Genomic DNA, 15,215 nt, shown 5'->3' on the forward strand with positions numbered 1-15,215 from the left:
TGCAAGTGAACCAGAATCAGGCCCGTGCTCCTCTCAGATCTAATGCTCACAGCACAATTAACCCTAACCTGCCCTGCAGGGAGTATGGTTTTGCCATGGTATAAATTTACTCATTTGTTTGCTTTGCTCCTGACTAAACTATTGTCAGTGGTGTATTCCTACTTAGCTGCACTTCACTATTGCTAATACTAGTATTAATGCTGGTATTTGTATCAGTTGGGGTGTATCAGTTGGCATCTAAAGATAATAGGCCTTCCTTAGATGTATTTGAGGTAGTTGGCGGAGAAGTGGTATTAGCGCACATTATGCTTTACTTCTCTCCATGTATGACTCCAGTAATTACCAGCAAGTGATCCGCTGTCCACTCTGTCAGGGATCGTCATATTGGAAGTTGACACTGTCTAGCTCCGGAAGATGAGATGTTTACACATTTCATTGGATTATCTTCCTGCTTCGTCTTGGTAATGGGACGAAGCAGGAAGTGCTATAGTGGAACGATTTGTGCCCCCACAATACATCTCCTGATCCTGCCGATAATTCTTTCTGCTTCTCCTCTATGCTGAGGCGAAGAAGGAAGCAGTAGTGACAAGATATATGAACATCTTGTTTGTCGGATTGTGGGAGTGATGTGCTGTGCTTCTCCTCCCACCCTGCTCCATAGGGCATATTATTATTATTATAATTTTATTTATAAGGCGCCACAAGTGTTTCGCAGCGCCGTACAAAGGAACAATACAGGGAGACAAAACTTGGCATAACATTGAATAAATAACAAAAATACAGTACAAATAAAGAGCACCACAGTTCAATACACATTACAGCTTAAATGTAAGTAGTGAGGACCCAATCAACATACAACTAGAGGCTTGAGGCCAATGATGGAGATGAGTATGCAGACGAAGATGGTCACTGAGTGTTGGAGTAAAGGAGAGCTAGTTGGGCATGCGCAAGATCTCGCTACTAACGTGACCTCCCATGCGCAGACTGGAGCTGGCAGCAGCAGCCAAGTAACATTAGGTGTGAATGAGGAAAAAACACCTGCAGCTGTTGAAATCGATAGCTGGAGGTGTCTAAGTGGTCAGTGCACCTAACTGTTCATACATTGACCCGCACATTGGGCAGATATCTTACAGATAGCATCCCTAATATTTACAAGGAGGCATTTAATAGCCAATAGAATCCCTGTTTCTTAACATTAGGAACACTAGTCGGTCAGTCGCATTTGCCTCTCTTACGGGCTAATCTCAGCCCAGACTTTAGAATTTTTGTATGCAATCTTATAGGGCTGGGAACAAAAATAAATCTGTGCGTCCAGCTATATTGTAAGCAGTACCATGAGCACGCAAAGAACTCACGGTTAATTGAACTGACCCCCAGGGATGTTTATTAACCATAATGGACTAATATGTGCGCAGCCAAATATTGCAAGATATTTGAAGCTTCATCTCCACTAAATTGGCCCCTGGAATTAGCCTTAAATTGTCATAAATTGAAATGTGCAGCATCTTACTACAAAGAGACATTAAATATATATATATATATATATATATATATATATATATATATATATATGAGGACAATTATCGTGAGCCCTTGCTGCTGTCATGTAAAGTTGTTTTATCGTTGGTTGCTATTCTTTCCTCTACACAGGTTCATCAAGTTCACCATTTGGTCTCCCCGACTCAGATGATGAGACTGTTGAAAATAAGAGACCGTCTATGCAAGAAGATTCCTTCACACTCTCTCCCACCTTGCCAGTGTTTCCACAAGAGCCTCGGAGAGTGGTGATCAACCAGCCTGCATCAATTTCCTGCCAGCTGCAGCCACTGCCTGAGGACAGCTCTGACTCAGTGAGTTGTCTGTTTGTTCTCTAAGCCAAACAAAGTAAAGTCTCCAGTCGTTATTATTTATCACAATCTATAGCACTGGATTTTGCCAGTTTAGAACAAGATGTTGCTAACACTATGGCAGTCGGCCCTATCACCCCCTGATGTCCCAGCACAGCCCACTCATCCCCCTCTAGCTGACTAACAACTGAGGGTGTCAGCATGCAGATGCTCCAGCACAGACATCTCCAAACAATTTGCAGGGCACAGGCTGTCATTTAGAGATAAACACAGCCTGGTTTTCTCATGTATAGCTAAAATGCTACATATATCTGTCCAGCTGTGGTAGGATCACAGCTCCCAGCACAATTTGTCAGTCTGATGTGGTGAAAGTTACAGTGCCACCGCAGCTGGAGAGACCATGACAATGGCAAAGGCACTACCATTATCTTATGATTTGGTAATAGGGATGCTGAATGTACTTTTGCGGTGATAACTGAGATGCTCAGAGTACTGTATGGTGGTTGTCGGGTTGCTCAATGTACTTTGATATATGGTGGTATACCTGCGCACTGAGTGAGTATGGTTTGGACTAGCTGCAAGGCACGGTCTGACTAATTCCGTCTGGGTGGTTAAGCATACAAAAAAATTGGGTTGTGCTGCACTCTGTCCCTATGTGTCTAGTTTGTCTGGATGGTGCAGTTTAGGGTATGCCAGTATGCTAGTACTTGCAGTGTACCGGGTGCCGTCAGATCTTCCGAAAACCCGCATGCAAACGGCATATAAAGGGGTACCTGAAGACCACAATGTGTATATCTGATTAGCGGGTCACCTCACTCAGATACACCCAATAGACTTTAAAAAGACTACATATTAATTACCCAAAAGGAAAAGTATTTGGACTTGCGTCATCTATTTCGGGCAGATTAGGATTAGGCGCTGCCTGAAGCATTAGCATATAAATTTGGATACAACAGCGATCCTCACTTCATCCATTTTTGCAACAGGTCCTGCAAAACAGCAAAACTGGGGCTGTTCCAAAAAGTAGAACCTTTTGCATGTTCAAGGCAGATTTAGCTGTAATAAATTAGGGCAGTGTCTCCAGATATTGTATTTAGTAAATGACCTTTAGTATGTTTTCAGCGCTGGACTTGTGATCAGCCTGTCCACACGCTGCCCAGAGCTCTGCCAAGCAACAAAACCAGGCTGCCAAGCTAGTTTACTATATTACTGCTTTGTTGCCAGAACATTTGCAGCACTGAACATTTTACGGTGTCAGCTCTGGCTGCTGGAGCACTCATCCAGCTGAACCAGTGCTGCTCGCTGTAATAGACACTCGCCCCCGGCCTCATGTGATGGCAGCTCCTAGTTATATCTCTGAGTAACATTCACCTTTATATCCATATATATATAAAACTCATTCACAGCAATATTCTAAAACTTTGTAATTGTATATTGATACCGTGCACAAGCTTAAGCAGCAGTAGGAGAGTTGGGGGCTGTTGCAGAGGGCATTGGGTGTTGATTGCTCAAGAGAAGCGCACACAGAAAACCTTCACTAGATGCGTACCGCATGAAGCTGCATCTAGGCGACTGGTTTACTGCCAGTCATCAACAATGCATCCTTGCTCCTGACCTATACTATGCACAAAAGAGTCTCCAACAATTAGGTGCTAGGAAAAATGGCTGTAACTGCATGAAAACTGATATCCATTAAGTGTGTTTAAAAGGTGCATGTTTACCATAGTATTGTACTGGAAGTGCAGATTACCAAATGAGGAACAGGGCATGCTGCATTCTACACAAGGCCGTGAGAAACCATTTAGCCTCATACGTAGTGGATGAATTGGCAATGGGCAGGTGTAACTGAGCGCAGAAACATTAGGGAGTGATTTCAGCAACTCCTACCATTAACCCTTTACGTGCCAAGTGAATTTGTCAAAATAGGTGTGAACATTGCCAAGCAAACATTTTTATTCATCATAATGACCTGTAATGTTTACCTTATATAATATAATATTTTTTTTTATTTGCATTTATATAATAAATGTGAGCGACGCTGGTATTTTTTAGCTGATATTTTGCACATCTCACAGAGATGTTGGCACTCAAAGGTTTCAGAATGAATGTTGTACGAAATCCTTTAATGGTACTTCCTCATCTTTGTGGCCACCACTTACCCTACAGAACGTACGCATCATTGATCATTGTCCGCTCGCCACACTTCTGGCTTTGCTCGCCACAACTTTACTAAAGGTAATAGATGGTGGCGTGGACACAGGATTTGTAATGGTTCCCTCGCTTAAAATCCTTACTTAGCAGTTAAGTAGCGGCTATGTAACTGGCATAGCAGTGGTTGCAAACATGAGGAAGTACCCCTTTAATATAGGCCCCAAGCATATCACCAGTGTAGAGGCATCCCAGCTTACAATGTGTCTTTTACACATTTAGGGGCAGATGTATTAAGCCTTAACAAGAGATAAGTGCAAGGGTGATAAAGAGCGATAAACGTCCAGCCAATCAGCTCCTTACTGACTATTTTCAAACACAGCCTGTAACATAGCAGTTAGCAGCTGATTGGCTGGACGTTTATCTCTCCTTATCACACTTGCATTTATCTCTTGTTAAGGCGTAATACATGTGCCCCTTAGTTATTAATGTAGCTATAACCGGCAAGAGCAGGAAATAAACAGGTGAGTTGTCCTTTGTAACTTTAACACTGTTATGGGCTGATTCTGAGTTGGCAGTATAGCAAAAAAGAGCAAGTACAGATGTAGCCACACTCGCTTATCCCATTGCATGTACTCACTCGCACAGGGTGACTTAATACATTGTGCTGCAACTAGTGGTAGCCGCAGTTATTCTGGAGGCATGCGTGTGTGATAGTTGCAGGCACACTAGTCGCGCCAGCTTTTCCCAGGAGTAGGATACATTGTGGCACAGCTGAGCGTGACTACATCTGTAACTTCGCACCTTAGCAAAACTATATTGCTGAAGTGTTGGTGAATAAAAGATTTAAAATGTGTAAAGAGCAGTATGGTAGTAGGGCAGTACTGCTCCCTGCGCCGCCTTGCCCCCCCCAAATCCCCCCAACATGTTGTGCTGTGACCTCACACTGGCCTTTATTCAGATCTGATCGCAGTACATATTTGTTTGGAAAATGGGCAAAACCATGCTGCACTGCAAGTGGGGCAGATGTAACATGTGCAGAGAGTTAGATTTGTGTGAGTTATTTTGTTTCCGTGCAGGGTAAATACTGGCTGCATTATTTTTACACTGCAATTTAGATTTCAGTTTCAACACACTCCACCCTAATGCAACTCTCTTTACATGTTACATCTGCCCCACCTGCAGTGCACATGGTTTTGCACATTTTCCAAACAAATTTGTACTGCAATCAGATCTGAATAAGGGCCTCTGTGTGGGTGTGGCTCCCAGCATATAGAAGTGCTGCAGGGACATGTTTTCTGTGTTTGTTTCTCTGCAACAGTGATGCTTCCACCCAGCATCCCTGCAAGATAAATTCAGGGGGCATGGGGCAGCGATGGCCTCCAGGAAACTGCCCTGCTCAATGGCCCTGATCATCAGCACAACCCTAGTTATAGTGCTGGCAGAAAGATTTACCGGAGAACACTGGCCCTGACCGATCTCTCAGCACCCGTCACTGTGCAACACTGTGTGCTGAGCGATTTAGCATTGCTCAGATCGCTCTGCAACATAACCACGTGTGTAGGCCCTTTACATGTCATTACTTCGCATGGCAACAACTGCAGTAATTATATGTTCTTAGTCTACAGTTTTGCCAAATACATCCAATGGTTTGAACAAATCTTTTTCATCTGGATCCTGAGAGTCATTGGAAGCGGCTCAATTTTTTACATTTCGCCTTATCCGCAGATCCTCCAGGGAAGCGTATTCCTGGTTAGTGCTGACAGCTTGCCAATGTACTTTGTCAGTTTTACCATCAGAAACTTGTCTCTGTCGAAGGCCCCCACACACATACACTCTCTCCACTGTACAGTTATCACAAAGGCAATATACACACACATCTTCCAATACATAAAACTAACAAAGACAGAGACAGGAGAGAGGACAGGAAAGAGCCGGCGGTCAGCTACTCCCAGTGCGTCAAATTAAGTTCTTTAGCCATTAACGACCACACAAAGTTCAGAACACAGCGTGTGAATTATATTGCACTGATCTCTGGACATCTCAAACACATTTTAGCCCTTAATGTTCAGCAGGTTTTCTGAGGCTTCCTAATAAGATGTTCTGAAAGTGAACTACAGCTCCTTAAACATCTCCTTTATACGGTTAACGCTATGCGCCAGACATCCGCAGTACATCTTACTTTGCTTGTTCCAGAAAAAAAGAGTTAAGCACTCTGGAGCCTTCGGTGCGAGCAATGTGCTGTTGGCAGTCTCCAGCTGGAGCCAGAATCATTGATCTGCCCATACTGGCTTCTTTCATGTTTTCTATCACCCATCTGCTGTATAGTTTGTGCACATCATTTTTATGACACACTGTACTACAGTCATTTCTCGGCCCTTTGCTGTTTATAGGTTTCTAGTGCCGGACTTTATTTCTGAAAACACCTTTCTGGCATTGCAGTATGTAAAGACGCATCATACAGTATATTGCAGGTAGCCAGCTCCCGCGTTTCTACCAGTACTTGGTCTGCTTCCATGCACACAATACGGGCGAGCAGAGAGCCCATAAATCTGCAGTGTGGGGTGCGAGATGGAAGTACAAGCCGTCAGGGGTCACAGGAAATGTACCACCATGCCTAGTTAGTTTGCAGGTCCATTAAGCAGGTTATGGCAGTCTACTGTGTGATCGCACGCTGCACATATCTGATTGCAGGCTTTCCAAACACTTGACTGTTTGACTATAACAGAGGTGTCTGTCGCAGCCGCGCTTATTCATGGGTACTCTGATCTGTTTCATCTGCTTACTTGTTTGATTCATTTATTGATTTTAAGTATTATTTCAACAGCTAAGGCAGGGGTTCCCAATCTTTTTCTAATCACGGCACCCTAGAGTATCAGAATTTTTCCACGGCACCCCTAGGTCCCAAAAAATATATATCAAATTAAGTAGATTGTGTTTATATGTGCTTCTTAGGGTGTTATGTGGTAAAGGGCAGGATTTGGTTCTGATTGTACACATTTTATGATTAGCAGCCACCAGCACTGGTTTTGTCCAGAAATAATTGATCATAAATAATTTGAATTGGTCCTGGACGACCAAGCCGAGGCACCCCTGCAAGTGTCCCGAGGCACCCCAGGGAGCTAAGGGAACAAACTCATCACTTGTATTTGTTCTAGTAGTCATTTAAGCCACAAATTGATCACTTGTCTTCTGTATTAAAACCTTTAATTGATAAAGTTTTACAATACTCGATCATCTAGCGACTTGTTTCCAGCCAGGACCCAAGGGGACAGCACACAGGTAGTGTCTGGTGTCTCTCTCACAGTGCAGCATCTATTGAACTTCTTATTCAAAGGGTATACAGTCATTAGTTCAACACACCTAAGGTCGACATCCATTGGGTCGATCACCGAAGGTCAACATGGCTAAGGTGGACACCTGAAATAGGTTGACATGATTACGGGCGACATGGGTGGAAGGTCAACACATGGTTAGGTCGACAGGAAGTGAACATGGGTTTTTACCCTTTTTTTTTTGAGCCGACATGTGCCGACAGGCGCTATTTCAGGCTTTACAATCCACTAGGGCATGGAGGGAGATTAGGATAGTGTGCCGAGCACAGCGAGTGCACCGATACTGTGTCCGTGACAACATTTAAGAGGGAAAAAAGGGAAAACCCATGTCGACCTAGTCATTGTCGACCTAATGCTTGTGTCGACTTTCCATCCATGTCGGACTTCAGCATGTTGACCGATTTCAGGTGTTGAACGAAGCCATGTCAACCTTCTGTGGTCGACCTATTGGATGTCACCCTTGGGTTGGTCGACTCAATGACCCATACCCATTCAAAGAACAAGGCAAATGATCCCTTATTGTAAAGGCATTCCTCCTTAACCTTTCTGCTGGCACAATCAGTATGCACTGAATACAACACACTTCCTATGTAATTGGAGCATTGACCAAACCACACTTTCTTTTTTTTTGCTATATTAAAAAAGCTCCAGGGTCAAAAAACAAACAACTCTCACATACCTTCCAGAAGTTCCAGTGTGAGTGGGAAGACATGGGTATGGCTTGGCAGAGGTGAGACTGGGCTGAGCTGGTTCTGTATTGTCAGTCTGGTACACTGACCGATATGTTTCATGGGTTGCTACTAATCATATCAAGTTTTACTCATGATTACACTGTCGCATTAGAGACTTACAAACCTATGTTATCCGTAAGTAACAAATTTGCAGTTAAGTTTAATAGAGCTAGTGAATTTTAGACAATGAAAGCCAGTCTGGGTATTATGGGTTTTGGCACAGTAACTGTTAGCAAATAACCCCGCAAGTCTATTAAATTGGGCATTAGAGTTTACAGTCCCTTACGGTTGGCATTTGGTTGACAATTCTTTTGCAGGAATTTATTTTATCCCCTGAGATATTCCTCATATATTTCAGCAAAGGTGAAACGTTTATTATGTTTTTTACTATCGCTCAATAACATCATATTTCTGGCACGATTGGTTCATCACCGAATGAGGTTTCTTTATTAAATGTTACTTCCTCCTTGGCCTAAACACCAGGATTAATGCCCAATACGGCCACATGTGTATGTGAACAGATTAGGTGAGATGCAGCCATCTGCCCACAATGAAATGACTAATGGTCTGCTCATGCTAAGTGGAAGGGTTATTCCACCCTACTTTTACTTTTTGACCCCTTTGGTTTCAAGTCAGTGTTTCTCCTCCTTAACATTGTTTACTATTTGGTGTTCCTGGGCACTTTCCTGGTAAACCTCTACCTTTGTAAACACTGCTTCAGTGTCTCTACTCACGGCACCTCCTCCTCTTTATAGGTTGTACTTACTCAAAGCTCTGGTCCCATAACTCAGCTGCTCTGGCTTTATTCCTCTGGTCTCTCTAAACCATTTCGCTTCTTCAGCCTTCACTACCTCCTCCATAGTAACATGTCTAAATTGTACCTCTCATCCCATGATGTCTTCTCCTTATTGTCATTAACCTTTCCCAACGTCTATACTTTCACACAGTTGACAGTGTCACACGTTTTTTGTTTAACATGTCCAATGCCCAATGCCTTGGTTTCATTCTTCTTTCCTCCATGGGCTGCAGTGTAAAAAAATAGTTAAAAAAAAATACGGGCCATAACCTGCCCCAGGCTCAAAGAGCTGGTCCTGGTTTTAAAAAATCACAGGGCAAACCGAGTAGGGGATCCTACTTTTTATACAAGTCCCCTGGCCAAAGCATTAACCCCCTGACCGTTCAGCCGGGGCATGGATCATGGGGAAGTGGGGAACCCCAATGAAGGGGTCCCCCCCTCCAAAATTTACCTGCCCAGGCTGAAGCCTGGGGCTGTCCCTGGTGCCCCTCGGCAGTGGGCACCAGGCTGATGTTTGTGTAAAAAATGGACAAAACTATTGTGTATTATTGTGGAACTATGAGACCCAGCAAGCCTGCACCGCATGCAGGGACTTGAAGAACCACATGTCCCAGCATGCAGGGCATTAAAGTGCCCACTGGAAGTTTTAGTTCCTCAACATTACAAATAGTTAAATAAACACACAAACACATAGCCCATACATATTAATACCTACCTACCTTGACATGTAGGTAGGTATCCGTCCGTCCACTGGTCCTGAAGATAATCCATATGGGTATCTGTGGAAGGAAACCAATTTCACCAGGGTCCTCCGGCGTAGATCACGTCCGCCTCAATCCATGTAGGCATCTAGCGCACTTGGCAAAAATTTGGGGGTCCCCAGGATCCCTGCCCAGGCTGACCGATCAGGGGGTTAATGCTTTGGCCAGGGGGACTTGTACAAAAAGTTTCCCCTGGCTGTGGCATTACCCTGCTGTCTGGTTGGACCTGCTGCTGGTTCTCAAAATACGGGGGAACCCTAGGTTTAAAAAAATCAGGGGATCCCATACTCCAGGCTTGTCCAAACTGTGGCCCTCCAGCTGTTGTGAATCTACACATCCCAGCATACCTTGCTATAGTTTTAGCATTCCATAATAGCAAAACTGTGGCAAGGCATGATGGGACTTGCAGTTTCACAACAGCTGGAGGGCCGTAGTTTGGACATGCCTGCCCTACTCGGTTTGCCCCGTGTTTTTTTTTTTAAACCAGGACTGACTCTTTAAGCCTGGGGCTGTTTAAGGCTGTGGGGGGGACCCCACACCATTTTCTTATTTATTTATTTTAACTAGTTTTTTAAACTGCAGCCTGTACAGATCTGACTGATCCATGCAGGCTGCAGACTCGTATATGTATTTAGCGGCCGTATATTCGGCCGCTAAATAGGAATACGTCAGAATATGGCAACCTACACCATCGGCCAAATACGATTCTGTAAATAGGGCAGATTAGTAAATCTGCCCTGTTTATGAATCGTATTTCCGACAAAAGACGGCCAATGGCGGACGTATTCTGATGTATTATGAGTACAACTTTGTATTTTAGTAAATTTCTCCCATATACTACATCCATGTAAGTACACTGAGAGGAATATAAATTCTCATGTACTTATAACACACTACAATGCAAGCTAAATGCAATTAAAAACTTTTTATTTTCACATCCATTCATGTACACTTAACTTGCTATATTCAGAATGTTATCATTAGGTTCTACATAGCCTGAGACAGATATCTGTTCTTTAGAGGAAGAAGAGGCTGCAAGAAGCAATTTAATTAGTATTATTTTACCAGGGATTAAACCGTGCAAATTAGAGAGAATGCTTGTTGTATAAGTCTATTGTAATGTAATATGATTATTGTATTTTGTAAGGTAACATGAGAAATATAGTATCCATGCTCAGCAGAACTTTCCAAGGTAAGGTACAGGTGATATTCGGGAAATGTTTTCCCTCCTCTTTGTGGAATTGCGCGCGGCAGAGTAGTGTTGCAGCCTGCGCAGTGATATAAATTCGCCTCCCTCCAGTGGGAGTAAAAGGGACTTTTACAGCCAGAGGCCATAAAGATGGCAGGCGAGGAGGGGGAAAGATGTACAGCATTGTCAGTACGCTTCAGAATCAATTTTCAGCATCATTAGATTCTTTTCTCCTGCAGTCAGACTTAGGGAGAGAGACTGTGAGAGAGGAAGAGAATGGGGGACCGGGGAGGGAGGAGGAGGCTGCACAATTTGCAAGTGTAATGGGCAAAATCAAAATGGAAGTATTTTGAAGTGTTGAGAGCAAGAAAGTGAGAAGAGCAGTTGATATAGCAAAGATGGCAAAATAGAAAGTTACAGTTCATAATATCAGGATGAGAACATCAGTACAGCACATAGCCTACCTGCCACAGTGACCATAGACCTGGCCATGCTTGTCTGTTTTCATTTCAACAATATGACGTTACAATGATCTGATATTTGCACCCTGACCACAACTATTTCAGAAGAATGTCACAAACAAAAGAACAGAAATGATCCTGATGCTGTATTCTTATTATCCTTTATGTATATATATAAATATATATATATATAGATGCCACATAGGAACCGCAGCACTTTACATAATATATAAACACTGCATAACTAGTTCTATAACCATTGCTGCACTGCACTCCTACTTTATACCCACAAAAACAGCGTCAGGTTGGTACCACTGTTGGTAATTGGCAGATGATGATATAAGTGAGATTAGGAGAAGCAAATGAGGGAAGAGAGACCAGTTCTGTAACAGGGCACCTATGCGCCCTGTACTTCAGCCGCTCCCTGGACACCATAACTACTGCTCCCAGAGGGTATGAGCTCAGCTCACTAGCTGCTGTTCAGAGGGTCTTACAGAAGCTCCTATGGAACTAGGGAAAAGACCTATCCTATCTCCCCACGGGAAGCGGTCATCTATTAGAATGAACTTAGGTCTACAGTCATTAGGTCGACCCCACTAGGTCGACTGGCAGGAAGGTCGACCTGACTTAAGGTCGACATGGGCCAAGGTCGACATGACTTAAGGTCGAATTTGCATAAAGGTCGACATGAGGAAGGTCGACTGGTCATAAGGCCGACATGGGGTTTTTCAATGTTTTTTGAGCCGACAGGCGGTATTTCATGCCCTACCATCCACTAGGGCGTGGTGGGAGAATAAAATAGTTTGCCGAGCGCAGCGAGCCACCGTGCCCGAAGCATTGGGAGCGATGCGAGGGTCCGATTTTCATTGCCAACTGTGTCCATTTCGACTGTGTCGACATTCGGATCAAAGAAACAGTGAAAAACCCATGTCGACCTTATGACCAGTCGACCTTCCTCATGTCGACCTTTATGCAAATTCGACCTTAAGTCATGTCAACCTTGGCCCATGTCGACCTTAAATCAGGTCGACCTTCCTGCCAGTCGACCTAGTGGGGTCCACCTAATGACTGTAGACCTAAGTTCATTCTGACAGATGTACCGATTCCCTCCCCACACAGTATGGGAACCATACGCTGGAGGAGGGGGTGGCTTACAGCCAGGGGCAGGGACAGCTATATTCGCCCTCAGGCTGCCCGTTGTTACTGTCTGCAAGACCCCTCCTTATGGTCCTGAGAGAAACTCAGCAGTACAAACTTCACAAAACAAATGATACTGTAATTGTACCTGTTAATAGACTTGCACATAAGGATAACTTTGTCATTAAGGCAAGTCGTGCGTGAAGCATAGTAACCCTAAGGGCCTGATCTAGAAGTGGACAGAAGTGAAACAAGCATCGCAGTGGGGACCGCCATGCAGTTTAGATGGACATTCCTGGATGGTGACAGAGGGAGTGGCTCAAGTCAGCGGTCATGTCTGGGGCATAACTGTGTCTGAAAGACGCATTTCATCTTACACTAGTAGCCAAATATCGTTGGATATTCTCAGCAACCATAATGTGAAAATAGTATGATGTGGCCAATCTCCATTCAATGGTGCGCGTTTTATGCATATGAGGATGGAATAGGGATGGAACAGTTGGGTGTCTCAACAGACCGCACATAGGGTACAGTATAAGCCAAGACCTCTGAATCATCCTGACATTATTAAAAGCCCACAGGTGCAGGCAGCCTAGTGCTGTGAAGTCTCACCAACAGTGATAAAGCCATTTTCCCCCACCTGCCGACTCTACTGGGGAAGTAGGCGGATTTGGGAGGCTGGTCCTATCTCTGGGAAAGCTCACGGACATTCCAGGGGAGTAGATACAGTATGTGTGAGTCGGCTGCATAACCAGGTCCGGCAACAGGGGGGACACTTGTGCTAGACCCCGAGACTACCGTCAAATCAGCATTTCCTACCAGGTTGATTGTTTGGAGTCTTGTTCATCTGCCACATGGCTGGAGCAATAACAATTTTGTTTTACTATTATTCCTGTGTAGCATGTGTGTTGTCATGATGTTGTGCTCCTGGATGGCAGGTGTGCCGCCATGAGGAACAAGTAGCAGAAAGTAAGTGTGTGCTGGAGAGAAGAGTGGTGGGGGCTGGAGATGCTGGAGACAAGGTGCAAATAGTGCTGAAGCCATGCGGCTGGGGAAACAGATAGAGTTGGGGCAGGAGAGGAAGCTGGGAGTGTGCTGAAAAGTCACACACGGGTTGAAGCAGAGCGGTAGCGGTGGAATTGAGGGAGAAGAAACGGGTATGAGGCTGGACCATCCTGTACCTTCCAAAGAGGGATGGGGCAATACTGTACCACTAGTGGGCTAATGCTACAGGGGACATCTGCAGGAAAAGATGACTTTTGGGCAGAATAAAACATTTGAATCCCAGCAGCTGAGAGCCCTCGATAGATACCTTCAGCTGCTATGTCTGTAAGCAGCTGCCACCACAGTAATTGCACCCAATGATTGAAGAGTTTGACCATGTATGTATGTACAGTATGTATGTATGTACAGTATGTATGTATGTATGTATATGTGGAGTATGACTGAATGCTGTGCGAGTGTAGCTATTGCTCCGTCTTACCAAACACTTTAAGTTGATAAATTCTGTCTTTCAAAAGACATTCGGACATGATCTCCTTTCCCCAGGATTAGTGGTCCTTGAATACATATTGGAAAAAGGTGCATAATACTGTATTAGTGTTTCCGATGAGTGTCAGATCTTTGTTCCCATGATGCAGTTGTGCGTTCTCTCATGGAACACATTCTGGTAACAGAAGCCTCTTTATTAACGACATACTGTGTGAAGATTTGGCTCAGAATAGATGGACAGATCAGCATATAATATCTTGCACCATATTTGAAGTTCCTTATTACTTGGCTGCTTTGTTCTTCTAGTAACTAAACGTCTCCCTTTCATCTCCTACTTTCTTGCAGTGGTAACCTCTGTATCTCCCAACTGATTCAGTCTGATAGGACTGTGTGGTAGTTATGCCCTGTGTAAAGAGAGAACAGCTGGAAGATGCAGGAATCTCCATTTCTTCTGAAGCTCTTGCGATATGTCACAATTTAGTGGATATCCAGTGTCGCCCCACGCCTGGACCCCACCATTATGCAATTACAGGACTCCGTAAGATTACACCTTTTTTTAACCAGCCTTTGAATGGACTATTTCTTCTGCCTTCTAAAAGCCATTCTGTGTGACAATTGTTCTTTCATATTCCCAGTTAATGTTTTCTTATTGCAATAATATAGAATATTCACTTGACAGTGTATTATTAGAGCTAATTTTGGGTAAATTGATATTACACGCACTTGGCGCCAGTGCTGACTACAGGTACAACACCTAAAGCACAGCACTAAACTATAGTAAGTAAGCTAAGAAAGTTGTCTCTTGGCAATAATATTCTAAATGTGATCAAAAAACATAAATCCGTGAACTGGTCACCTCCTTGTAATATGTTCTGTATAACAATTTCTACATTAATAGAATATTTGACTTGTTTACTCATTTTATTGGGAACATTTCCATGTTCAGCACTAGGGAGATGACAAACAACATTGGACAGGGAAAGGATGTAACAACATGTGCCAGCCCAGGTGCCTGTACAGCCGTGCCCAGTGATGGATATGCCATACACAGGGCAAACTGACTTGCTCAGATCAGAACAGGGAACTATTCCTCTAGACTACTAAAAAGGGCTTATTCCCAGACTTATTTTTTATTTTTAACTACTGAACTCTAAGAAAAACCTGTTTGTCACTTGGGCCTGTTTGTAGTGAACAGGGGATTCTCAGCGGTTACAATTCTCATCAGAGTAATCTTTTAACATTGGCCTAGTTATGTTTCGAAAGCCTAGTTCTGTCTGCATTTACTTTTAGTTATTATTATTATTATTATTAATGATGTA

The 15,215-nt window shown here is 43.7% G+C and overlaps 1 protein-coding gene across 2 annotated transcripts in view; it reads left to right on the forward strand.

The window, feature by feature from the left end:
* The window catches only part of CALCOCO1 (calcium binding and coiled-coil domain 1), a 52,681-nt gene extending 37,870 nt beyond the window's left edge, over positions 1-14,811 (forward strand). For both annotated transcript variants that reach the window (XM_083169557.1, XM_083169556.1), the window contains exons 12-13: positions 1,651-1,850; positions 14,242-14,811. In XM_083169557.1, the coding sequence (XP_083025683.1) occupies positions 1,651-1,850; positions 14,242-14,247 (206 nt within the window). In that variant the 3' untranslated portion in view covers positions 14,248-14,811. The remainder of the gene's footprint in view (positions 1-1,650; positions 1,851-14,241) is intronic.
* Positions 14,812-15,215: the final 404 nt, after the last annotated feature.

The sequence above is a fragment of the Crinia signifera genome, chromosome 2 (assembly GCF_055691185.1).
Source record: "Crinia signifera chromosome 2, ASM5569118v1, whole genome shotgun sequence".
Taxonomy (NCBI): domain Eukaryota; kingdom Metazoa; phylum Chordata; class Amphibia; order Anura; family Myobatrachidae; genus Crinia; species Crinia signifera.